The sequence below is a fragment of the Dendrobates tinctorius genome, unplaced genomic scaffold (assembly GCF_039654945.1).
Source record: "Dendrobates tinctorius isolate UK_male_01 unplaced genomic scaffold, ASM3965494v1 ptg000071l, whole genome shotgun sequence".
In the NCBI taxonomy this organism is placed as follows: Eukaryota; Metazoa; Chordata; class Amphibia; order Anura; family Dendrobatidae; genus Dendrobates; species Dendrobates tinctorius.
Genome location: NW_027361739.1, coordinates 9,796,038 through 9,823,588, shown reverse-complemented (window position 1 = coordinate 9,823,588; position 27,551 = coordinate 9,796,038). Strand labels below are relative to the sequence as shown.

Below are 27,551 nucleotides of genomic sequence, written 5' to 3'. Positions count from 1 at the left end.
CGAAAATACCTCTGCGGGTTAAGGGGTTAATGAAGCACTTCCAAATCCTTGTCTAATCATAGCGTTCAGCCGTCCCTACCCCAGACCTTGGAGGGAAAATGAAAGTTCCCAGCCAACCACCCACAGGCCTAAACGCTAAACAGGCACATTTCCAGGATGCTTGCAGTGGAAATGTTGCTGTTCAGGGTAGTAGACACGGAAGTTTTTCTCCGACTCATGGAAGCAGCCATTTCATGGTACTCGGTCCCCAGCTGCCACTATTTCTATCGGTGTGGCGTCCTCGCATTATATCATGAGTCCCACCATGGCATGGCACATGTGCTACCGACACTGAGGATTGCTGGCCCTACTTCTATCATTGTTTACTCCACCTCCTACACCAGTTCCTGCACCCCCTCCTGGTCCTCCTCATCCTCCATCTTCAATTTGGCTTCTCAGAGCACATTGTCCACATTAGAAAGAAGCTGGAACCTCACACTATGTGAGAGTTATTGAAAGGCATTACAGACCAGACAAATTTGTGGCTCTGGCTGCTGAACCTACAACCAGGCATGGTCGTGTGTGGTAATGGCCATAACCTTGTGGTGACTGGGAAGCTTGGCATGCTTACACACGGTCCATGCTTGACCCACGTGTTCAACCTGGTAGTTCAGTGGTTTTCTGAAAACCTGCCCATTTGCACAAGTCAGCTACAACTGCTGCCACTCTGGCAATACTGCAGCAGCATGTGCAAGTGCTAGCTTACCGACTGGTGTGCAAAGTCACCACACACTGGAACTCCACACTGCTCATGCTGGCAAGCTCCAAAACACCTGTCAATATTCTAGTCAGCCTCCATAACTGAAGAGAGGGCAAGGATGTCTGACATTTCTTGCAATTCTCCAAGACTTTGAGGACTCCACAAAGATGGTGAGCGTTGATGATGTAGAAGAGAGAACTGGGCTGCAAGGGCTGCTGAAACACCAGGTCCAGAACTGCTGGGGTTGAACCTCCTGCTGCGAGAGGGACTGAGATTGCCGATGGAGTGAGCCAGTAACCTAGGTGAGGGGGGCGTGGCCAGGAAAAGTAAGTTAAAGGGGTTGCACGGGAACGTGAGGGGGCCTCCCACCAGAATGCTGAGCAGGTGCAGACCCCGGCTGCAGCGAAAGGGGCGATAGGCTGCAGCATGCAGAGACAGGGCGGCATTGTGAGACTCACCCATATCGGCGGGTGCAGGGAACGCGCAGCAGACAGAGCATCGCAGCACAGATATCTAGGTGTCGGCTGACACACAGAGAGGTGCACGCTGGGAAGAGTATTGTAGCACAGCCATTCAGGTGATGGCAGCTGTTCAGAGAGACAACTGTCGAGTGGTACCTTACGGAGAGCTATACCCTTTTGCTCCACAGTTAAATGGACTAGGGGCTCAGCGGGCAAAACCGGAGACCGCCCGCTGCCACCAGAAGCAGGACCGTGTGTTAGGCGGGGATGCCTGAAGATGCTACATGACCTCTGCTGGCATTCTACTACCCACTGGACCTGCAGAGTGTGACGGGCTGCAGAGCCATGATAAGTGAATCTGTTAACAAAAGACTGTCCAGTTAAACAACCGTTATACATTTTAGTTTTTGCATCCCTTTTCCTTGTTATCTCCCTGTGAGGAGTTCATTGCTTTTGAACAATTAAATATAGTTAATCTCTGTTCTGCAGCATTCATATTACTGCATCCCTGCACCTGCATATTACAATGACAACATAATCAGGGCAATGATACTGCTACTGTGGCTACTTAAATAGTGTCTGCTGACAATTTAACATGAAGCTTTGTATGCGAACCAGATGGAGATGAAGGAAGACATGAGACAGGGAGATACTACCCAGTCTAGCCTCATCTCATCTGCTCAGCGTGGATCCGGTAGGGAAAGACTGAGGTGGCTGTGAAGGAGGAAGAGGAACAGGAGCTTGTTGCTAGCACAACAGAGGCTGGTACCCACACAAGCTTCATCCAGTTTCTCCTACGTGGATGGGCTGAGGAGGGGAATGAAGATGCAAAGAGTCAGGACAAGGAGGAGGAGATGGAGAGTTGTCATCATGGTGGAGACAGGGGGAAGTGTTGGCTGTAGGGTCCTTGGCACATATGACCCTCACTTATTATATTCATCTTGGGCAAAATATAGTACTGGTTATTCATGCTGCCCTGCTAGACCCATACTACAGGTAGAACCTTGCATCTCTCCTTGCTGAGGTGGAGAGGTCTACTAAAATGCTGCTATACCAGAAGGCCATTGTGGAAAATATGTTGAAAAAATTCCAATAAGGCAACACTAGTGGCAAGAGGCAAGCTTCCTTACCCAACCAAGGAGGAGAGGTGAGGGAGACACACACCAGGTACAGCAGAGGCAGAGGTACACTGTCAAAGGCCTGGGCCAATTTCATGACACCCTCCCAGCGTCCAGGCCTCAATGACTGGGTATTTTTGACAAGAAAAGTTTTTAAGGATGGTCAAGAAAAACCTGGCCGACAAAACCAGCAAACTCCCTAATTCCTCTTCACCCCTCAACTATAGGATCTCAAAGTTTGACACCTGGCATGAGCTGTCTCTCATTGCCTTAGAGGTGTTGTGTTGCTCTGCCACTAGCATCTTGTCTGAGCAGGTTTTTAGTGCCACCAGAGAGGTCATAACAAACAGGCACTTTCACCTGTCAATTAAAAATGCTGACACGCTCATTCTGATAAAAAATTAGCAAAGCCTGGATTAAGCCCCCACTTTTCCACAAGACCTGATGACAGCAGCACATTAAGTATTTATCTTCAATATTTGAATGAGGTCCTCCAGTTTTTGGCTTCAAGGGTCTATGGATGACCCTCTGTCTAATTTTTTTCTGGCTTTGCATTTTGTAGAGAGTCTTCATGAGTAGTGTTGAGCATTCCGATACCGCAAGTATCGGGTATCGGCCGATACTTGCTGTATCGGAATTCCGATACCGACTTCCGATATTTTTTCAATATCGGAAGTCGGCATCGGAATCGGAAGTTCAAAGTTGATTGACAGCCTGACGTCATCATGATGCGCGGTGTGTGCGCATCATGATGCGCCGTCATTTCGGGCCTTCCGGGGGTCTCTGCCGGCCTGCCGGGGGGCTGTGTGGACTGCCCGGGGTCTGTACCGGCCTGCCGGGGGGCTGTGCCGGCCTGCCGGTGGTCTGTGCACCCTGTGGGGGTCTGTACCGGCCTGCCGGGGGGCTGTGCCGGCCTGCCGGTGGTCTGTGCACCCTGTGGGGGTCTGTACCGGCCTGCCGGGGGGCTGTGCCGGCCTGCCGGGGGGCTGTGCTGATGTCCGGGGGTCTGTGCAAGCATCGTCCGATGGGACTACAAGTCCCATCTGGCGATGCCTGCTACCATGACAGTGATTGACACATTAGCCAATGATGGGACAGTAGTAGTCCCATCATCCGGCTAATGTGTTAAATGTTAAAAAAAAAAAAAAAATACTACATACATACTACATGCATGCTACATACATACTACATGCTACATACATACTACATACATACCACATACATACTACATACATACTACATACATACCACATATATACATACATACTACATACATAACACATATATACTACATGCATGCTACATACATACTACATGCTACATATATACTACATACATACTACATACATACATACTACATATATACTACATGCATGCTACATACATACTACATATATACTACATGCATACTACATACATACATACTACATATATACTACATGCATGCTACATACATACTACATGCTACATACATACTACATATATACTACATGCATACTACATACATGCTACATATATACTACATGCATGCTACATACATACTACATATATACTACATGCATACTACATACATGCTACATATATACTTCATGCATGCTACATACATACTGCATGCTACATGCATGCTACATACATACTACATACATACTACATGCTACATACATACCACATATATACTACATACATACTACATACAATACATTCATACAATACATACATAGACATACAGTACATATAACATAGAGTAACATACTTACCAATACTTGTCACATTGTTCCCCGAAGCCATTGTCTTTTACGGAATAAATATTAACATAACAAACCACAAAAATACTCACCCACGATCCGAAGCAGTCCACGAGTGTGTCCCACGATGATCTTGGGTAGAGAACTGCAGCATCAGCTGTTGCTGCCGTTCTCTACGGGCTGCAGGAATCCAATGACGGAAGGTAGGTATCCTTCCGCACTGTATTCCTCCGCCACTTAAAAAAAAAAAAGTCCCTAGTCTCACTTTATGCCATTGCTGTGTGGGAATTTCCCACGCAGCAATGGCATAAAGTGAGACTAGGGACTTTTTTTTTTTTAAGTGGCGGAGGAATACAGTGCGGAAGGATACCTACCTTCCGTCATTGGATTCCTGCAGCCCGTAGAGAACGGCAGCAACAGCTGATGCTGCAGTTCTCTACCCAAGATCGTCGTGGGACACACTCGTGGACTGCTTCGGATCGTGGGTGAGTATTTTTGTGGTTTGTTATGTTAATATTTATTCCGTAAAAGACAATGGCTTCGGGGAACAATGTGACAAGTATTGGTAAGTATGTTACTCTATGTTATATGTACTGTATGTCTATGTATGTATTGTATGAATGTATTGTATGTAGTATGTATGTAGTATATATGTGGTATGTATGTAGCATGTAGTATGTATGTAGTATGTATGTAGCATGCATGTAGCATGCAGTATGTATGTAGCATGCATGTAGTATATATGTAGTATGTATGTAGCATGTAGTATGTATGTAGTATGTATGTGGTATGTATGTAGCATGTAGTATGTATGTAGCATGCATGTAGTATGTATGTAGTATGTATGTAGCATGTAGTATGTATGTAGTATGTATGTAGCATATATGTAGTATGTATGTAGCATGTAGTATATATGTAGTATATATGTAGCATGTAGTATGTATGTAGTATGTATGTGGTATGTATGTAGCATGTAGTATGTATGTAGCATGCAATATGTATGTAGTATATATGTAGTATGTATGTAGCATGTAGTATATATGTAGTATGCATGTTGCATGCATGTAGTATATATGTAGTATGTATGTTGCATGTAGTATATATGTAGTATGCATGTTGCATGCATGTAGTATATATGTAGTATGTATGTTGCATGTAGTATATATGTAGTATGCATGTTGCATGCATGTAGTATATATGTAGTATGTATGTTGCATGTAGTATATATGTAGTATGAATGTAGCATGTATGTAGTATGTAGTATGAATGTAGCATGTATGTAGTATGCATGTTGTATGTATGTAGCATGTATGTAGCATGTAATTTTTTTTTTTTTTACATTCAACACATTAGCCGGATGATGGGACTACTACTGTCCCATCATTGGCTAATGTGTCAATCACTGTCATGGTAGCAGGCATCGCCCGATAGGACTTGTAGTCCCATCGGACGATGCCTGCACAGACCCCCGAAGCCTGCACAGCCCCCCGGCAGGCCGGCACAGCCCCCCGGAGCCTGCACAGCCCCCCGGCAGGCCGGCACAGCCCCCCGGAGCCTGCACAGCCCCCCGGCAGGCCGGCACAGCCCCCGGCAGGCCGGCACAGCCCGCCGGAGCCTGCACAGCCCCCCGGCAGGCCGGCACAGACCACCGGAGCCTGCACAGACCCCCTGGCAGGCCGGCACAGCCCCCCGAAAGGCCCGTACAGACCCCAGAGAGGCTGTACAAGGGAAAAACAGGATTTTTCTTATTCCGATACCGGAAGTCCCATAGACTTGAATGGGACTTCCGGTATCGGAATCGGCGATACCGATACTTTTTTTAAGATCGGCCGATCCATTCCGATCCGATACTTTGAAGTATCGGACGGTATCGCTCAACTCTATTCATGAGTGTAGAAGTACCAAAACTACACTTTCTTATTTTTTTATGAGGCCCTCCAATTGGTGCCTTTAAGGGTGTATGGGTGACCCTTCTTAGGATTTTTTTCATACTTTGCACTGTGTGCAGAGCTGCTATGGCTCGGCGAGGCAAGCCTACCTGGAGTGGACCCTCTGGGTCGTGGTAACGAGGGGCCCCTGGGGAGAGTGAGCCAGGTGGTACCAACCCCTATACAGGGATCGTTGGGAGCAGGCCCAGGGGTTCAAGTACCATGGCAGCCGATACCAAGAGCGATGGCTCTAGGGATGCAGGATGATACCCATGGGACAGGGAGAGCCGCAGGAGGAACCCTAGAGGACAGGTGCGGTGAGGACCGAGCGGGAGAGGTAGACAGAATACTAGAATGGTGTGGAAGGATCCTCAGAGAGGAACAGATGAGAAGGTAACAGGACAATTGATAGAAACAGGACTGGTGCCAGGCAGTACTGCGGAGCCGGGTAGTGACCATGGGGTATCAGGACGAAGCGGGCACAGGAGGCAGGAAGGACTAAGACTGCAGAGCCAGGAAGGGACCATGGGGTACCAGGACGGAGCAGACACAGGAAGCAGGAAGGACTGCAGAGCCAGGAAGGGACCATGGGGTACTAGGACGGAGTGGACACAGGAGGCAGGAAGGACTCGGACTGCAGAGCCAGGAAAGGCCCACGGGATACCAGGACAAAGCAGACACAGGAGGCAGGAAGGACTCAGACTGCAGAGTCAGGAAGGGACCACAGGATTCCAGGATGGAAACCGGGCTGGGGGGATACAAGCAGGGAGAGTAACTCAGACTAGACTGAGAGAGAGGACAAGCCTACCCGCAAGTGTAATACAAAGATCAGGTGCCTCCACTAAAGGAGGACGACCTGATATACAAGGCTTCAGCCTCCCATTGGTCAGGCAGTGCTTCTGGGTTAGGGCACCACCAGAGCTCAAGGAGGAAGAGAGACGCACGGCCACGGCCTATGGCGCATGCGCGAAGATTGCAGTGACGTCGTCGGCCGTGGACTTGACAGCACTGGAGGTGGACGCCTTGAACCTCGGTCAGCGAGACACCACGATGCTGGAGTAGGAAGGTGAGTATCTTGGAGAGGGGTGATGGCAGTGGCGGCCGTAATAAGAGCCTTTATAAATGTAGAAGTACCACAACAACTTTATGAATATTTGAATGAGGCACTTAAGTTGGTGCCTTTAAGGGTGTATGGATGCACCTGCTTGTAATTCTTGGCAGGCTTTGCACTGTGTGCAGAGCTTTTATGAGTCTAGGAGTACCAATACATGACAAATTGAACTGAGACACTCCTTTATGTCTAATGCAAAATGTATCTGAGTGCCTCTTCCATCAAATTTTTGGCAGTTCTTGCTTCCTTTATAAATTACACTGAAATTTCCAATTTTTTAAGAAAAATGTATATTTTGGTTTCCTTAAATTATAATTTTTTTAAAATCCTTTTTCAATTTTGCCTTATATATGAGTCATTATACAGGAAAGAATGTTTCTTAACTTTTTTTTCCTGTAAACTCCAATTTCTCTTCAATTTTGAATGTTTTATTATCAGGCTGAGTTCACACGTGGCGTTTTTTCACGTTTCCGCGGCGGTTTTAACCGCGCGATTTTGCCGCAAAAACGTGAAAAATAAGCATCCCATGCATTCCTATGGGATTCCGCAATGCTGTGCTAATGCTGCGTTTTTTACAGCGGTGGAATCGCTTCGCGGTAAAAAACGCAGCATGCTCATTAATTTTGCGGAATCGCGGTGATCCTGCACCCATAGGAATGCATTGTTCCGCTTACTTTCCGCATGTGGCTGTGCACACCATGCGGAAAGTAAGTAGAACATTTGCGGATGGTACCCACGGTCCGGAGGAGAGGAGACTGTCCTCCGGGCTTTGGGTACCATATCCCTGTAAAAAATAGAATTTAAAATAAAAAATATTGTTATTCTTACCTTCCGGCGTCCCGCGCAGCCTTCCCGCCTCTCTCTACGCTCTCGTTCCCAGTAATACTTTGCGAAAATGCCCGCGATGGCGTCCGTTCTCGCGGGATCGCGAAGTCTCGCGGTCAATCGCGCAACGTCATCGCGAATTACCGCGAGACATCGCGATCCCGCGAGAACGGACGTCATCGCGGGCATTTTCGCAAATGATTACTGGGAACGGCTGCGCGGGACGTCGGAAGGTAAGAATAACACCATTTTTTATTTTTTTTTGCATTTTATCTTTTACTACTGATGCTGCATAGGCGGCCTCAGTAGTAAAAAGTTGGTCACACTCATCAAACACTATGTTTGACGAGTGTGACCAACCTGTGAATCAGTTCTCCAAGCGATGCTCCATATCGCTTGGAAAACGCTAGCATTTTGCAAGCTAAATACGCTTGCAAAATGCCAGTTTTTCCGCGGGAAAATCGCGGGAATTTAAAATGCGATTTTCCTGCGGAATGGAATTCTGGAATTCTCGCTGTAATTTCCGCGAGAGTTCCGGTACGTGTGCACATAGCCTCAGTCTTTAAAGTGTAGTAAGGCCACGTTCACATGTTCAGTATTTAATCAGTATTTTACATAAGTATTTGTAAGCTAAAATAATGAGTCGAACAAACAGAGGAAAAGTATAAGGGTGTGTACACACGCTGCGGATTCTGCTGCGGATCCGCAGCGGATTTGGCCGCTGCGGATCCGCAGCAGTTTTTGCTGCGGTGTACAGTAGCATTCTAACCTATGGAAAAAAAAAACACTGTGCAGACGCTGCGGAATTTTCCGCACGGATTTGCTGCGGTTTCAAAACCGCAGAAAGAATTGACATGTCAACTCTTTCTGCGGATTCCGCTGCAGTTTGCCATCTCCATTGTGGAGATGAAAAACCGCAGGGCAAAACCGCAGGCTAATCCGCAGGTAAAACCGCAGGTCTTTTGACCTGCAGATTTACCTGAGGATTTTACAAGATCTGCGCGGCCAAATCCGCACCCCAATCCGCAGCATGTGCACATACCCTAATAGAAACACGTGCACCACTTCTGCATTTATCACCCACTCCTGCTTTTGGCTTACAATTACAGATGCTGATTCAATACTGAACATGTGAGAGTGTCCTAAAACTGTGACACCATTGTTCTCAGCAGCGATCTTGGAGTCAGAGATGCTTCCAGGGGTCTTCCCAATGCTGTTCCCCTTCCATTCAGCACTCTTTTCTTCCATTTCAACATTTTCCCTGCCCCCCAGGCCACCTTGTAGGGTCAGCCGGAAAATTGCTCGGATTTCCCATTGACTCCTATTATATTCATTACTCGAAATGAGCATCTGAGCTTTAGGCTTTGCTCAGTTGGAGTAACGAGCATCTGAGCACTTTCATCCCTAATGCTGGACAATGCAGTTTACTGATGATAATAATATAAAGGAATTTAATAACGGTATGCATGGTGGTAAAGATCAATGGAAACATGTCCCTATTGTCTTCATCATCATTATCTTACATTTTCCCTTAACTTCCTAGCTGTATTTTATAGAAATGTAAACCATTTGCTGCTGATTTCCACATATACAGTTGTGGCCAAAAGTATTGACACCCCTGCAATTCTGTCAGATAATACTCAGTTTCTTCCTGAAAATGATTGCAAACACAAATTCTTTGCTATTATTATCTTCATTTAATTTGTCTTAAATGAAAAAACACAAAAAGAATTGTCCTAAAGCCAAATTGGATATAATTCCACACCAAACATAAAAAAGAGGGTGGACAAAAGTATTGGCACTGTTCGAAAAATCATGTGATGCTTCTCTAATTTGTGTAATTAACAGCACCTGTAACTTACCTGTGGCACCTAACAGGTGTTGGCAATAACTAAATCACACTTGCAGCCAGTTGACATGGATTAAAGTTGACTCAACCTCTGTCCTGTGTCCTTGTGTGTACCACATTGAGCATGGAGAAAAGAAAGAAGACCAAAGAACTGTCTGAGGACTTGAGAAACCAAATTGTGAGAAAGCATGAGCAATCTCAAGGCTACAAGTCCATCTCCAAAGACCTGAATGTTCCTGTGTCTACCGTGCGCAGTGTCATCAAGAAGTTTAAAGCCCATGGCACTGTGGCTAACCTCCCTAGATGTGGACGGAAAAGAAAAATTGACAAGAGATTTCAACGCAAGATTGTGCGGATGTTGGATAAAGAACCTCGACTAACATCCAAACAAGTTCAAGCTGCCCTGCAGTCCGAGGGTACAACAGTGTCAACCCGTACTATCCATCGGTGTCTGAATGAAAAGGGACTGTATGGTAGGAGACCCGGGAAGACCCCACTTCTTACCCCGAGACATAAAAAAGCCAGGCTGGAGTTTGCCAAAACTTGCCTGAAAAAGCCTAAAACGTTTTGGAAGAATGTTCTCTAGTCAGATGAGACAAAAGTAGAGCTTTTTGGGCAAAGGCATCAACATAGAGTTTACAGGAGAAAAAAAGAGGCATTCAAAGAAAAAAACACGGTCCCTACAGTCAAACATGGCAGAGGTTCCCTGATGTTTTGGGGTTGCTTTGCTGCCTCTGGCACTAGACTGCTTGACCGTGTGCATGGCATTATGAAGTCTGAAAACTACCAACAAATTTTGCAGCATAATGTAGGGCCCAGTGTGAGAAAGCTGGGTCTCCCTCAGAGGTCATGGGTCTTCCAGCAGCACAATGACCCAAACACACTTCAAAAAGCACTAGAAAATGGTTTGAGAGAAAGCACTGGAGACTTCTAACGTGGCCAGCAATGAGTCCAGACATGAATCCTATAGAACACCTGTGGAGAGATCTAAAAATGGCAGTTTGGAGAAGAATGGTCTAAAATTCCAGCAGAGCAATATAAGAAACTCATTAATGGTTGCCGGAAGCGGTTGGTCGCAGTTATTTTGGATAAAGGTTGTGCAACCAAGTATTAGGCTGAGGGTGCCAATACTTTGGTCTGGCCCATTTTTGGAGTTTTATGTGAAATGATCAATGTTTTGCTTTTTGCTTCATTCTCTTTTGTGTTTTTTCATTTAAGACAAATTAAATGAAGATAATAATACCAAAGAATTTGTGATTGCAATCATTTTCAGGAAGAAACTGAGTATTATCTGACAAAATTGCAGGGTGTCAATACTTTTGGCCACAACTGTAGTATGACCAATTATTGAAAAAGGTGAAGAATGTGGTTTGGTATGATCTCATCATCTACTCTGCTGTCTGTTAAAATACTAATTCACTATATGAATTTGTCAGTGCCCGAGTCAATAATCTTACAGGCTGCAGCAAATGTTAATGCCATTGGCCTAATGCCCAACATTTACAGGACACAAGTAGAATTTATTAATGCAACAATGTGATCACCGGGATTCATGATGTAATTCAGCATCAATATTTTTTAAAATATTTGAGATCTAATTAAAGGGGAAAGGTTGGGGTCTCTGAAACTGTGCTGTTAATATACTTGCAGTCAAATACTTAGAATTTCACAATCCAGATCCCATCCCTGCCACTACTATTTTCTGCTATGCATCCCAGAATGAAGAGTTCATCTTTAAATGTGCAGAGAAAGTGGTTGAATATATTAATCATGCAATATTTCGGACATTTTATTCATGCTTTTTTACAGACTGCTGTCACAGAATAACTGCTACGGACGGGCCTGAAGAAGGGAATGGAATGAAAGTCTGAAATGTATGATAAATGTATTCAGTATGGTGGTGAATTCAATACATTTCTGAAATTATAAAATTAATGTGTATCCTATAAATGTGTATCATACAAGTGTGAAGTTCAGAATTAATCCAGAATTGAATCAAAAGGGAACAGATGGTAACTGGTACAGTCACTGTAAACAATGTTTCTATTTGTTCTCACTCTGACCCCTATAATCCTTCACTTTCTGCTAACCCCCTAATCCCTACATCAAGTAAGAACTGTCTATTAGTGATGAGGGAGTATGCTTGTTGCTCGGGTGGTCTCCGAGTATTTTGGCATGCTTGGAGATTTAGTTTTCATCGCCTCAGCTGCATGATTTAAGACTGCTAGACAGCTTGAATACATGTGTGGAATGCCTGTTTGTTAGAATTCCCACATGTATTCAGTCTGTCTACAAGTCGCAAATCATGCAGCTGAGACAACGAAAACTAAATCTCTGAGCACGCCAAAATACTCGGAGACCACCCGAGCATGCTCAGGGAGACCTGAGCAACGATGCTACTTGCCCATCACTATTCCCCATCCACCTCACCTCCTCCACAGAACTGTTCCTCAACATACAACCCTCTGTCTCCAAACACAGACAGCGCCCTCAAGCCCTATCCTGCTCCCACCTGCTAACAATTTCTCTGCTCCTCCTCACTGCCGGTGATATTGCTCCAAATCCTGGTCTTCCTCAATACATTCCCACAGTCATTTCTACCTCCCATCCACGCTCTACCCCAACTTTCTGTAACCTTTCCAACCTTATACCCATTCGCCCGGCCCCCGCTTCTCCAGTGCCACTAACAGGAGCTCTATGGAACGCTCACTCTGTCTGCAACAAACTCTCCTACATCCATGATCTCTTCATTACTAACAAACTTTCCTTACTCGCATCACCGAAACCTGGCTCACCCCCTCCGACACAGCCTCTCCTGCTGCACTTTCGTGCGGTGGATTCCACCTATCCCACACACCCCGCCCCAGCAGCAAGCATGGTGAAGGAGTTAGGTTTCTCCTGTCAGATAACTGTTCCTTCACTGCAATCCCACTGCCACCCTCTATTACCCTCCCTTCCTCTCTTTGTGCATCTACTCCCCTCTTACCTCCAACTGGCTGTCATTTACTGCCCTCCAGCGCCAGCCACCACTGTTGTGAGCTCTCTTGATCCGACTTTTGAGGTAAGGCTCCCTCTGGTGGATACTGCTGGTAGTGGTGCTGGTCAACATGATGTTAACCCAACAGCTGCAGAGGATAATTGGAGGAGTGGTGGTAGTGACTGGGACTACATAAGCAAGCAGACTTCTCTCAGTGACTGCCGGTCATACTCCTTTCTTTGCTTACTGAGGATTTCTGTCCTCTGCCTGATCCTGAATTTTGTCAGCTAAGTGTCATTTGCTAAACCCTTTGCATCTGTTTTTGCCTTGCTGTCAGGAGTGAGCTTGCTCCCCCTGGGGCTGCTGGCTCCTGTCCTGTATTTTTGTATCTTGTGTTTGTTTGCTCAGTCCCCTGCTGTATTAGCCTGTTGCTAGCCGCCAGTTCACACCTGAGTGCTGATATAGTGGGGGCGAGGTTGTGCAAACCTCAGTATTTTTGTACATCAGTCGTGTTGGAATTATTAGGGTTTTTGCGTGATTGCAGACAGTGCCTTTTCTGTCCTGTCCTATCTAGTCAGTGTGGGCCTCATCATTTGCTCAGTCTATTTTCTGTATCTGTTTGTGCTTCATCTTGTCTCATCGACAATATATGTTTGGGGGCTGTTTATTCGTTTGGGGATCTGCTCCGGGGCAGTTTAGATTTCACCTTTCTGTCTTTAGGCTTAGTTAGTCCTCCAGCTGTGACAAAGCGTCTAGGGCAACGTAGGAATGCTCCACGGCTACTGCTAGTTGTGTTGTTAAGTTCAGGGGTCTGCAATCCGCTGAGCGACCAACCTCTCTGGTGTTCTGGTGGCATAGCCTATTGCGCTCTCCTCCTCGGTGACCCATTCATAACACACCACCTTCTACGACCACTTTACCACCTGGCTACTTCATTTCCTTTCCGCTGACATCCCCAGTATCATCTTGGTGACTTCAACATCCCCATTGACACTTCCCTCTCAGCTACCACTAAACTTCTATCTCTCACTTCCTCCTTCGGCCTCAATCAATGGTCTTCTGCAGCCATTCACAAAGATGGCCACACACTAGACCTCATCTTCACCCACATCTGTTCCCTCTCCAACTTCTCTAACTCACCTCTTCCTCTTTCCGACCACAACCTACTTACATTCTCTTCCCTCTCCTCTCCAGGTCCACAATCCCCACTTCATAAACTTGCACACCCTCACAGAAATCTTAAACACCTCGATCTCCACTCACTGTCTGAATCCCTCCTCCATCTTACAGTCATAAGTTCCCTACACAATGCAGATGCCGCTCTGGAATTTGTTGCCCCTCTCACACATACCAAAGCTCACATAATCAACAGACAGCCCTGACACACCAGCCTGGCCAAAGAACTGAGGCGGGCTTCCAGGGTTGCTGAGCGGAGATGGAAAAGATCCCACTCCAACAAGCACTTCATCGCATTCAAACAGTCCCTCGCTCAAGGCCACACTCGCTGCAGCAAAGCAAATCTACTTCTCATCTCTCATATCCTCCCTGTTTCACAACCCTAAACAGCTATTCAACACCTTCAATTCTCTCCTCCGTTCCCCAGCACCTCCTCCCTCTCCACTCATCTCAGCTGAAGACTTTGCTTCATTTTTCAAACAGAAAATTGATAACATCAGAGACAGTTTTGGTTGACAACCCCCAGAGCCCTTTCTCCTAACTGCCCAGCCCTCCTCCTCCAAAACCAACTTCTCCACCATTACAGAAGATCGACTCTCCACTCTACTCTCAAGATCACATCTCACCACCTGTGCACTTGACTCGATCCCATCCCACTTCATCCCAAACAACATCACAGTCTTCATCCCAACCCTAACCCATCTTCTCAACCTATCACTGGTGTTTTCCCCTCATGCTTCAACCATGCCTCAATCACACCTATCCTCAAAAAGCCCTATCTTGACCCATCCTCTGTATCTAGCTATCACCCTATATCACTTCTCTCCTATTCCTCAAAACTACTGGAACAACACGTCCATCTTGATCTCTCTGCCCCCCTCTCTTCTTGCTCCCTCTTCGACCGCTTACAATCTGGCTTCCGGCCGCACCACTCCACTGAAACTGCCCTAACTAAGGTCACCAATGACCTATTCACAGCCAAGGCCAAGCGACACCACTCTGTCCTCCTCCTCCTGGACCAGTCCTCTGCCTTTGACACCATGGACCATTCCCTATTACTACAGACCCTCTCGTCTCTTGGCCTCACAGACTTGGCCCTCTCTTGGATCTCGTCATGCCTAACCAATGGGACATTCTGCGTCTTCCACTCGCACACCACCTCCTCACCCCCTATCTGTCGGAGTCCCGCAAGGTTCAGTCCTATGGCCCCTGCTTTTCTCCATTTACACCTTCAGCCTCGGACAGCTCACCAGATATCGCCTCCCTACTAACCAGAATCCCACAATGTATGTCTGCTATTTCATCCTTCTTCTCCGCTAGATTTCTAAAACTTAATATGGACAAAACAGAATTCATCATCTTTCCCCCATCTCACTTGACCCCCTTAATGGACCTATTAATTAAAGTAAATGGCTGCCCACTCTCCCCAGTCCCTCAAGCTTGCTGCTTTGGGGTAATCCTTGACTCTGATCTCTCCTTCAAACCACATATCCAAGCCCTTTCCACTTCCTGCTGACTTCAAGTCAAAAACATTTCACGGATCCGTACATTCCTCAACCAAGAATCTGCAAAAACCCTGGTCCATGCCCTCATCATCTCCCGCCTTGACTGCTGCAACATCCTGCTCTGTGGCCTCCCTTCTAACACTGTCATACCCCTACAATCTATCCTTAACTCTGTTGCTCAACTAATCCACCTGACCCCCCCGCTATTCCCCGGCCTCTACCCTCTGTCAATCTCTGCACTGGCTCTCCATTAACCAAAGACTCCAGTTCAAAACCCTAACCATGGCATACAAAGCCATCCACAACCTGTGTCCTCCATACATCTGTGACCTCATCTGCCAGTACTTACTTATATGCAACCTCCGATCCTCACAAGATCTCCTTCTCTACTACCCTCTTATCTCCTCTTCCCACAATCGTATATAAGATTTCTCCCACACATCACCCCTACTCTGGAACTCTCTACCACAACATATCAGACTCTCACGTACCATCGAAACCTTCAAAAAGAACCTGAAGTCCTACCTCTTCTGACAAGCCTACAACCTGCAGTAACCACCGATCGAACAAGTCACTGCACGACCAGCTCTACCCTCACTTACTATATCCTCACCCATCCCTTGTAGATTGTGAGCCCTCGCGGGCCGGATCCTCTCTCCTGTACCAGTCGTGACTTGCATTGTTTAAGATTACTTTACTTGTTTTGATTATGTATACCCCTTTTCACATGTAAAGCGCCATGGAATAAATGGTGCTATAATAATAAATAATAATAATAATTAAGCAGCAGCCCATTTTTTTCAGTAACATTTATTGAGTCTAATGGAAAGGTTCATGTGTTCTCATCTCTCTATGACAATTAGACCTGTTTGCTATTATGGTGGGGTTCCGAGAAGCCAGAAGTTCTCTGATGTGATTCCAAGACATAAATAAATGATATAGAAATGGTTGTCATATCAAAGCAACACCATTTTACTGTATTATTAAACTTCTGATACCTTTTGAAATGATATTCATAGTTCAAATTAGGACATAAATTTCTAGAAATAATGTAATTAGTTGTTTAGACCAGTCCACCATGAGCCATTGTATAACAGCTATATGCCCATTGGCATACAACCAATGGAGGCTGACCATGCTGCTGTGTTGCTGTTGAGTTGGGGAAAGCCAGTGTTGTATGGGGCTGGGTAAATACAGGGTGGGCCATTTATATGGATACACCTAAATAAAATGGGAATGGTTGGTGATATCAACTTCCTGTTTGTGGAACATTAGTATATGGGAGGGGGGAAACTTTTCAAGATGGGTGGTGACCATGGTGGCCATTTTGAAGTTGCCCATTTTGGATCCAACTTTATTTCTTTCAATGGGAAGAGGGTCATGTCACACATCAAACTTATTGAGAATTTCACAAGAAAAACAATGGTGTGCTTGGTTTTAACGTAACTTTATTTTTTCTTGAGTTATTTACAAGTTTCAATATTTTTCCAGGCTTTGACATGTCGCAGAGGTTAACACATGAGGAGTGGATAGAAATTGAGTTGATGTCTGGTGAATGCAGTACCCGGGTCATTGCAGCAGATTTCAATGCAAGACACCCTACACAAGAAAACTGTCATCATTCCCATTTTATTTAGGTGTATCCATATAAATGGCCCACCCAAAAAAGTTTGCCTCATCACTGAACATAATGTTCTGTGTAAACTGAGGGTCCTGTTCCAATTTTTGTTTTGCACATTCTGCAAATTCAGCATGCCGATCTGGGTCACCAACCATTGCCATTTTATTTAGGTGTATCCATATAAATGGCTCACCCTGAAGTTTTTTTTATTTAACAAGTGTAATATTCTGACTGTGGAAGATGGTCACTATATTGTCGGGAACTGTTGAGGCTTCATACTGTATTGGTAGGCGCTATTGTGTGGGTCAGAAGGTACTGCAGGGAAAATTGTGTGGGGGAATGTACTGTAGGGGCATAATTCCGGGGAATGTCATCAAAGAGGGCATAATACTGTATGAAGGGGCATTGTGGAGGCATCTTACTACATGGAGACAAATCATACGGTGTGGGAGACATGAAAAGAGTATGTAGTGGGTGGGAATATAGGCACAATTTCTGTGTGTACACCACATTGTCTCACTTTCCTGTGTTTAAAAGTTGGGAGTTATGCTACTCTCAGAATGTGTCTACATGCTGTGGCCCTATCGAATAATTATACTTGTTTTTCTGTGGGTGAATGCAATTCGGCTCACAAAGGAAAGTAATAAGTTCAGGGATTCCAAAATCCAGTCTAACATAGAAAAAAAACAGTAATTTAAAATAGTAAATATTTTAACGGATATACAATAAAAAACTCAAGCAATCGAAAAAGTATAAATACGGTCATGGCCGAAAGTGTTGACACCCTTGAAATTGTTCCAGAAAATGAAGTATTTCTTCAACAAAAATTATTGAAATTACACATGTTTTGTTATACAGAAAAAAGGCAAAATGGACATATTTTAACAAAAAATCCCAAAGATGGGCCGGACAAAATTGTTGACACTTTCAACTTAATATTTGGTTGCAAACCTGTGGAATAAAGAAATGCAATCAATCACTTCCTATAACCATCAACAAGCTTCTTACACCTCTCAAATGGAATTTTAGACCACTATTCTTTTGCAATCTGCTCCAGGTCTCTCATATATGAAGGGTACCTTCTTCCAACAGCAATTTTAAGATCTCTCCACAAGTGTTCAATGGGATTTAGATCTGGACTCATTAGTGCAGGGTTCCCCAACTCCAGTCCTCAAAGCCCACCAACAGATCATGTTTTCTGGATTTCCTTTGTATTGCTCTGGTGATAATTGCTTCACCTGTGCAATACAAAGGAAATCCTGAAAACATGATCTGTTGGTGGGACTTGAGGACTGGAGTTGGTGAATCCTGCATTAGTGGACACATCAGAACTAGAATTGAGCGAATATCTTCTGTTCCCTGCTTATTCGGCAAGCTCTCCAAGCATGTGCTGTGACAGTGACACAGCCGCGACGCATGCAGCTGCGGCGGCGATCAGCTGTTTAGCCGGCGCGATACAGGAAGTCGGGTTCCTGCTGTAGCTTATTCTGCAAGCGCTATAGCTTGCAGAATAATTGGGGAACTGAAGATATTCGCTCAATTCTAATCAGAACTTTCCAGTGGTTTGTTTCTATCCATTTCTGGGTGCTTTTTGAAGTATGTTTGGGGTCATTGTCTTGCCGGAAGTCCCATGACCTAGGACTCAAACCCAGCTTTCTGACACTGTGCACTACATTGCGACCCAAAATCCATTGGTAATCTTCAGATTTCATGATGCCTTACACACAGTCAAGGCACCCAGTGCCAGAGGCAGCAAAAGAACAAAACATCTTTAAACTTCAACCAAATTTGACTGTAGGTACTGTGCTCTTTTCTTTGTAGACCTCATTCCATTTTTGGTAAACAGTAGAATGATGTGCTTTACCAAAAACCTCTATCTTGGTCTCATCTGTACTCAAGACGCTTTCTCAGAATAATTTTGGCTAAGTCACGTACATTTTGTCAAACTTTAGTCTAAATTTTTAATTTGTCTATGTCAGCAGTAAGGTCCTCCAGACTTGCCATAGCGTTTCATTCATTCATTCATTCATTCATTCATTCATATATCGACAGATTGTTCACGCTGACACTGATGCCCCATGAGCCTGCAGGACAGCTTAAATTTCTTGATTGGGGTTGTTTATTCACCATCGGGACCATCCTGTGTTGCGTCCTTTCATCAATTTTTCTCTGCCTTCAACGTCCAGGGAGATTAGGTACAGTTCCATGGTTTGTAAACGTCTTGATTATGTTGCATACCATGGACAAAGGAACATCAATATTTCTGGAAATGGACTTGTAACCTTGAGATTGTTGATATGTTTCAACAATTTTGTTTTTTAAGTCCTCAGACAGTTTTCTTCTCCGCTTTCTGTTCTTCATTCTTAGGGTGGCACACACAGACACACAGTGCAAACATCGAGTCAACTTCTCCCTTTTTATCTGATTTCAGATGTGTTTTCTTATTGCTCACACCTGTTACTTGCCACAGGTGAGTTTGAATGAGCATCATATACTTGAAACAAATTTGTTTACCCAAAAATTTGAATAGGTGCCAACAATTTTGTCTGGCCCATTTTGTTTTTGTTTCGTGAAATGATGTCCAATTTGTCTTATTTTCTTCTTTTTTTGTGTGATTCCAATACACAAAGGAAATAAACATGTATATAACAAAATATGTATAATTGTAATAATTTTATGGGAAAAATGCTTAATTTTCTGCAACAATTTCAAGGGTGCCAACACTTTCATCCATGACTATATATATATATATATATATTCATAAAATATTCAAATGTGGAGATGAGAAGAGGACATAGAGGTAAGGGAGTGATGGGATGTATCCATGTGGGGCCTCGATATCTTCCATACCTGGCCTCTGAGGTTGTCACCCTAAAAAACAATGCAAGAAATGACTCTTACGCTCCTCATTGACTGCCCCTATTGTCCTCTGTTAATCCCTATAGATCAACTCTCAAACATGTGTGCTACACCACACAATAACATAAGACACACAAAATAAAAAAACAATAATATGATATAGAAAATATGCCACCACAGTCTCCTAAACAATCCTGGGTAGATATAAGCACCAATGCAATGATATCACACAGAATGTACGCATGGCAAAAGATACATCTCACATTAAAATATATCACGTATGTCCTAATGAATCATGGACCGGCAGTCATCATGCAGAGGAGCAACACTAATTCAAAATTGCTTTGTGTTTGATACTTCCCAGATTAAAAAAGGGGACCAAATCAACAACAGTCAAGGCTCATAAATAAAGTGAAAAGATGCTAGATGTACTTCCCTTAGTTGATGCATTTCTCCTGCCTGTTAACATTCATCAGGAGGCCAGTAAAAAATTGACCCAGAAATGTTGGGAGATCCTGCTGTGGCCACACCAAATAAATGTTTTTTTTTGCTGAAAAGGAGAATGGCCAGCACCTCCAAAAATCATACTTTGATCTAATGCCGCTAGGAAAAATATATATATCTGAACATGTTGTTCTTAGTTTAACATTCTGATCAGACTGTATGAAGCCCATTGCCACTTCATGGCGAACCTCTTAGTGGATCCCTATCACGGTGCAGAAATCCCACATATAAAAAAAGTGGCCTCATTTCCCCCTGATTACAAAACTAACACATCAATGAGTATACAGTCAAATAGTTTCAAAATAAGATTCCACATAATCGTGGTACTTATCAGCTTAGCTATCTCTATTTCCCGATGCGCTTTCCCCTTAAATGTAAGGGTTCATCAGGGGATCCAGGGTTGAGGGCTTCAATGTCACCTCAGTATTGACCATGGCCAGAGGTGACATTGAAGCCCTCAAACCTGGATCCCCTGATGAACCTACCCTTACATTTAAGGGGTAAATGAGTTGACATTATTGTCAGATTATTAGTGGTATTTATACTACGAGATATTTTTCTACTAGAGATTGGGTATTACCGCCTAATATTTTTGTATGTGTGTGTTTTTTGTGTATATTATAGTGTGTAAGATTTTCAGGGTGCATTAGGGCTTTCAGGGCTATCGAAGCGGAGCGGGAGTGCGATTAAGTCAACAACTAGGGTGCCATCCTCCGCTGGTAGGAAGGGTGATCCTAGGGCAAAATTAGGGAGAGACTAGCCCTAGTTAAGTTATTACACTTCCCTTTGTCATTTACTTCCGCTGTTTTGCACCTTTTTATTATAACAGCAAAAATTCTTTTGATTCCCCTTCTTTTTAACTATTTGTAATAAAGGTTAATTTTTAGAGGTCTATGGTTTTTTGGTGTTTAAGCAAGATTAAGACCCTACTGTTTTAAAATAAGGTTTTGTGTGCTCTATTGAAGAGTCAGGGGTTCGCCTAGTTATGCCCCTCCAGATCTTCCTCGGTTTACGGCACAGTGTTTCCACTACTACGTACATTACATTAGTAATTTGTAGAGTTCATGTAAATAATTGTTAACAAATAGGAAGTATTCTATATGTTGCAGTTTCTGCCTTATTACAGTTTCTTCCACAGCATCCTCCATTTTTGTCTACATGGTATTCTTCCATTACCTGTTGTATTGTACTGAACGCCTTGGAAGTATTCTGGGCAAGGCCTGGCCACCAATTGCCCAGGCGGTGTGCGCGGCCAGCATGTTCCGATCATATCAATAGACATATTACAGGCAAGACCTGAAAAGGAACAATGGAAATATAAATTATATGTCAATATAAAATGTGTCCACTTGACAGTCCTGAAATTATATGTGTAAAGTGCATGTGGGAACAATGGCAGCAGAAAGATTTCAGCGTGCAATAGCTGTGGTAATCACAGGATGCCATCCTATTGTTAGCAGAGTAGAGTGGATGCACTGCAATCAGTTTTCTATAGGAAAATCAGTAAATGTAATGTTCCATTCTACATCAGTTAAGCTATCACAGTAATGTCTTAATTCATCAGTGTTACAGTAATGGTGGCCATGCACAATTTTTGCAAATATGACTATGTTTGGTATATTCTACGATACTATAGGGCCCAGAGACTGATGGAGGTCCTTCTGATTTAGGAAGTCATAACGTGAGCTATTTCTCTAGTATGGATTCTCCATAGCGCTACTACCCATGCATTGATTGCATTATTACAGTTAAATTTCTGCCTTCTTTAAAAATTAATTCCTGATTTCCCTTTGAGGCCATGTAACTCCAGTTATAGCTACAGCCAATAATAGGCGGCTGCTTTAAAGGGGTATTCTTATTTTATGAAATTGGTTTAGTTAGACAGCATTAAAATTAGCAAGTTTGCAATTGACTAGCTTTTTTATCTGCTGTCTGAAACGCCGGTGTCTCTGCATTCCCTCCCCTAGCAGAGACACCGACGCTCTCCCCGCCGCAGCCCTGCATCTAAGGCTACTTTCAGACTTCAGATTTTTAAATCCGGCGGGCTACGGCGAAAAGTTGTCAAACTTGATCCGGTAGTCTCCGAAGCCTGCCGGATCATCTGTTGAGGCCAGAGATGGTGCAGGAGAGGGAGAGGGTGAGGAGTCTTCAGGCATGCGCAGTGGAAAGCGGTCCGGCGCTGTGAAAAAACGTTGCAGGGAAAGTTTTTTGCAGATGCCAGACAGGCATTTTTTGCCGTATCCGGCAAAAGCCAGACACGCCGCATGGCCATCAGGCGCAATGCGGCGATAATGCTAGTCTATGGGGGAAAAACCGGATCCGGTGGCAACCGGCGCCGGATCCGACTTTTACATTTTTCGCCGAATCGCGCCTGATGCTTAAAAACTGAAGTCTGAAAGTAGCCTAACTCTCCTTCTCCTGTCATTCCTGCCTTGTCTCTGGTGCATCTGCTCTCCGCCTCCCTCCCCCAGCAGAGATGGCGGCATACTCACCAGCGCGGTCCCACGCCCCATCCTCGTTACCGCAGATCCTCGGGCACAGTGCTTAGGGTGCGCGCATGGGTCCAGGTTCTTAGGATAAAAGCAACGGCTGGGGAGCACTTAATATTTGAAGGACCTCCACCAGGTGGGATGTGTCTGTGTAATATTGTAAGTGTGTTCCTAACACCCTTGTCAATTCTCAGGTCCCAGTGCTCATCAGCCTGTCTATCAGCCGTGCCCGACTGCCTGTCTATAAGTCTTGCCTGCCTGCCTATCAGCCGTGTCTGCCAGCCTATCTTTCAATCGATTCTCCCTGCACCTGCCATTGCCCATATTCACACCAGCTGGTCCTGTCTGCACCCGTGGTACCTGTCTTCTTACTCCACCTGCCTGCATCAATTAAACATTCCTTCTGGCCACCCCAGCTTCCTGTTCGTAGGGGGTCAGCTGCCATCTACCCAAGTCAGTCCTGGAGTAGCTCCGGCACAGTGGTTCCACCACCCAGCCCGTTACGCTGTCATTCTCCTGCTATGAGTGCTTTTATCTTGCATAGTATACATCTTGTTGCCTCAGTGCACTATGCCTGATATATCATTTCATTCAGGGTCTGGAGTGAGATTTCTGGCATACAGGATGCCAAAGCTCATCATGAATCACATGAGCTGCGGTGTCACGCCCCCATGGTGCCCGTGTCATGCCCATTTTGGTGGAGTTGGGAAAAACTGGTGTGAAAGCTGAATTGTGCTTAAAATTTGTGACTTTTCAAAGCTTTTATGCCAGAATTTTGGAGTGAAAGCTTAGATGAATCAGGCCCTGAATGGATTTTTTTGCACCATCTGTTTGAGCAATCTTATGAATATTCACGGTACCCATCCTAGTAAAGTGATTTAAACCTCATTCAGATGTCTGTTTTTCATGTGCATGTTCTATCAGTATTTTTCACGGATGGAAAATGTACAATGTACCCATTTAAGTACATGAAGCTACTCATAGACGCAAATAATTTTTGTTGTTCGATGCACGTTGATAACGAACCACATAGAAAATTCCTTGGTCACCTGAAATCTTCAATTGGTATTCATCACCATTGCAGTTAACCCACTTTGTCCTCTATTGCTTTTCTATATGATTAACCATGTGATTTATGGCAAAAATGCTACAAAAATATCAATGTGATCTTTGCTTGTCCACATCTGTTTGACCATGTAATTAGGACTTCACCATATTTTTCAGCATCTCCAGATATTGGTTTTGACATTCATTATAACATATAATGCTTCCAGACATCTAAGGGTATATGCACACGCTGCGGATTTTTCCGCATGGAATCTGCAGAATCCGCAGGTCAAAATGTCCACATTTTACCTGCGAATTTACTGCAGATTTTCTGCGGATTTCTAGCGGATTTAGTGCGGATTGTCCCTGCGTTTTTACACCTGCTGATTCCTATATAGCGTTTCCGCGTGGAATTTTCCGCAGCATGTGCACAGCGGTTTTTATTTTCCATAGCCTAACATTGTACTGTACATCACTTGCGAATCTGCATCGGATCCGCAGAGGCAAATCCGCTGCGAATCCGCAACATGTGCACATACCCTCATGCTGAACCCTTGGTATTATGTTGTGAATGTGCTTTCACCAGGCCTGAAAGCAATAATATAATAGTGCATTTAAGGCATATTCAAGGTAATACCATTTAGTATGACTGCCCTTTTTGTACATCTCATTATATAATTAGCTGGTGTTCGCAATGATTACACCTAAATCAGGATTTCCTTCTTGAAGGTGTTAGACTCATAAACAGCATGAACACAAATCGGCACCCTGAGCGTCAGCCTTGTTATCTATTACCATAATCCAGCTTAGATCTTTCTCACTGCCTTAATTAAAAAAAAAATCCCCCAAGTTAAGACCCCAGAAGTGAATCATTTTAATTCCCCAGATGCCCATTTTATGACTCACCTGTGAAGTTGGAACTATTCTGGAGATTTTCACACTGATCCTGGATAGAGGTTAGAGCAAGACTGACCCCTGCAGTGATGACCTTTAGAAAAAGACAGAGGAGAAATACTATATTAATATCTAACAGCTCAATATCCTCACAAAAACAATTCAGGACCGATGTTTCAGTTCATAATATTCTCATGAGGTGAAACTATAAGTATCCGTAAATAGCTCTTGGGTTGATGATTCCATAACAATTATTATTCTTTGCTTATTTAGCACCATTATTTCCAAAGAACTTGAAAGACACCATCAGCACTGTCCCCATTGGGTCTCATAACCTACATTCCCTATCAGTATATCTTTGGAGTGTAGGAGGAAACCCACACAAACATGGGGAGAACATAACATCTGCAAGGAGTTTGTGTCCGTGGTGGGATTTCAACCTAGGACCCCAACTCTAACTAATGCAGTACTCAGCCGGGGTCAATAAAAATCATATCCACCTACCTACCTCTTCCGACAAGCCTACAACCTGCAGTAACCACCAAACCACTGCACGACCAGCTCTACCCTCACCTACTGTATCCTCACCCATTCCTTGTAGACTGTGAGCCCTCATGGGCAGGGTCTTCACTCTCTCTGCTTAGTACTCTCCATCACCAGGACAGATATCAGCTGAATAGTTTGGGTGTCGTGCCGAACCCCTACAGATCTCATATTGACGACTTATCCTATTTAAAAGTAATTATTATATCAGTCCCTGTCAACTCCTCTCAATTAATCGGACATTGACTTATAGGTTGTCGGCCCCAATAGTTGGCACTAAAGAGACAGCTTAATTTCCCCTGGAGGAGAGCTAATTTGTATACATTTTCCAAAGGAGCATTGTCTGACCTCTAAAAGTGACCAAATTGATTTGGCAATCTCCACAAGGAAAAATAGTCCTCCTATATGCCCACATAAAAGACCAGTCAACCAGCCTTCTGCTCTACATTGACACAATTGGAATGTGGATTATTCACTTTTATTTAGTTATTATTATTTATTATAGCGCCATTTATTCCATGGCGCTTTACATGTGAAGAAGGGTATACAAAATAAAACACAAGTACAATAATCTTGTACAAAACAAGTCACCGACTGGTACAGGAGGACAGACGACCCTGCCCTTGAGGGCTCACAGTCTACAATGGATGGGTGATAATACAGTAGATTGGGATAGGACTGGTCGTGAAGCGGTTTGGTGGTTCCTGCAGGTTGTAGGCTGGTCGGAAGAGGTAGGTAGGTGGATATGATTTTTCAGATTGATTGATCCCTCCTTACCACATTGTGTGTAGCCATCATGTTTTGTACCCTTCTTATGTTCTCTTGCTCTTCGCCTACTGGAGGAGAACTAAACTGGCGTTTGCCCTCAGTGCCACTGGGGTGGAAGCCCACCTCCTCCTTATTGTCCAAAACCAACACACAGCAAATTGCAGTGGAGAAAGGACTAGTCCACAACTCAGAGGGGAGCATGGTCCATTAAAGTTACAGTGTCATTCAGGGTCTAGCATTGGCCGAACCTTTACAAAATGGCCACAGTGGGAAGGTGCTCTTACACTTTGCACTTAAACTAGCTTATAGTCTAGCTCAGTTTTTTGGTTCTACTTTGGAAGTGGGTTGCACCTTTTTTGTGTGGTACACATTTGGATGGAAAGCACAATTTTGGGATCTTAAAAAAACTACAAAAAACAGCTGTCTGCAGATGTTTTTTTAAATTTTTTTTTGGCCTATATTCATAATGTCCAGTATACCAAGGCACCAGAGACGGATGAAAACTTCATCTTTTATTCATGTCATCAGATTAACAGCCAAAAATAGTATCAAAACAATGTAGCGATGTTTTGGCCATATGGACTTTATCAAGACAACATTAAAAAGCAATAGACTTTTCTTAAATACTTATATCTTTCGTTATGTGGTAAAACTTGTTAAAAGGTTGCACTATAAAAGCTGTACAGAAATCATTTATTTTTTTGCGGAAAAGGTTGTATATTTGATTGGTACCAATTTTGTGTGTAAGGGTGTGAAACACAGGAAGAGCCGGGGGGATTGCCTCCTCTGCTCCGTGCCCGGAACCATTGAGCAGCACAGCAGGTTCCCTGGGGGACAGACAAAAGGGCTGGTACAGGAAGGAAGCCAGGCAGAGAGCGGGAAAAGCGTGCACGCAGGACACAGAGCAGCCTGGGCAGCGGTCAGGACAAGATGCAGCTGCGCACCGGGGAGGACAGAGAACTCCCATTCTGAGGTCAAATACCGGGGTACCGCACAGAAAGTCTGCGTCTCGTGACTACGTGGAGCCAGAGTCTGCAGTGGCAGTAAAGGTGTGTCCTGACCCCCGTGCAGAGACTGTGGCTCGTGCAGAGACTGTGGCCCATGTAGAGACTGTGGCCCATGTAGAGACTGTGGCCATTGCTGAGACTGTGCCCCGTGCTGAGACTGTGCCCCGTGCTGAGACAGTGACCCACGGTCAAAGTTCCGGTAGCCACGGTGTCAGTGCAGAGGCCCTGATTCTGGCGAAGGGACGTAACTGTAAACAGAGCTTTGCTTCTGCAGGAGAGACTGTAGTGTTGGAATGAAGGACTCAGAGCAGAGGGGACCCCGCTTGCCTCGCATCCCCTCTGACTCTCACAGTAACCCCTGAAACCCCGGCTGGAGATTGTAAAA

At 44.4% G+C, this 27,551-nt stretch overlaps 1 protein-coding gene across 3 annotated transcripts in view; it reads right to left on the bottom strand.

The window, feature by feature from the left end:
* Window positions 1-27,551, bottom strand: part of CRHR1 (corticotropin releasing hormone receptor 1) — a 438,157-nt gene that overhangs the window by 186,304 nt on the left and 224,302 nt on the right. For all 3 annotated transcript variants that reach the window (XM_073582368.1, XM_073582369.1, XM_073582367.1), the window contains exons 3-4: window positions 24,861-24,942; window positions 21,595-21,714 (exon numbers count right to left, since the gene is read on the bottom strand). In XM_073582368.1, coding sequence (XP_073438469.1) covers window positions 21,595-21,714; window positions 24,861-24,942 — 202 coding nt within the window. The remainder of the gene's footprint in view (window positions 1-21,594; window positions 21,715-24,860; window positions 24,943-27,551) is intronic.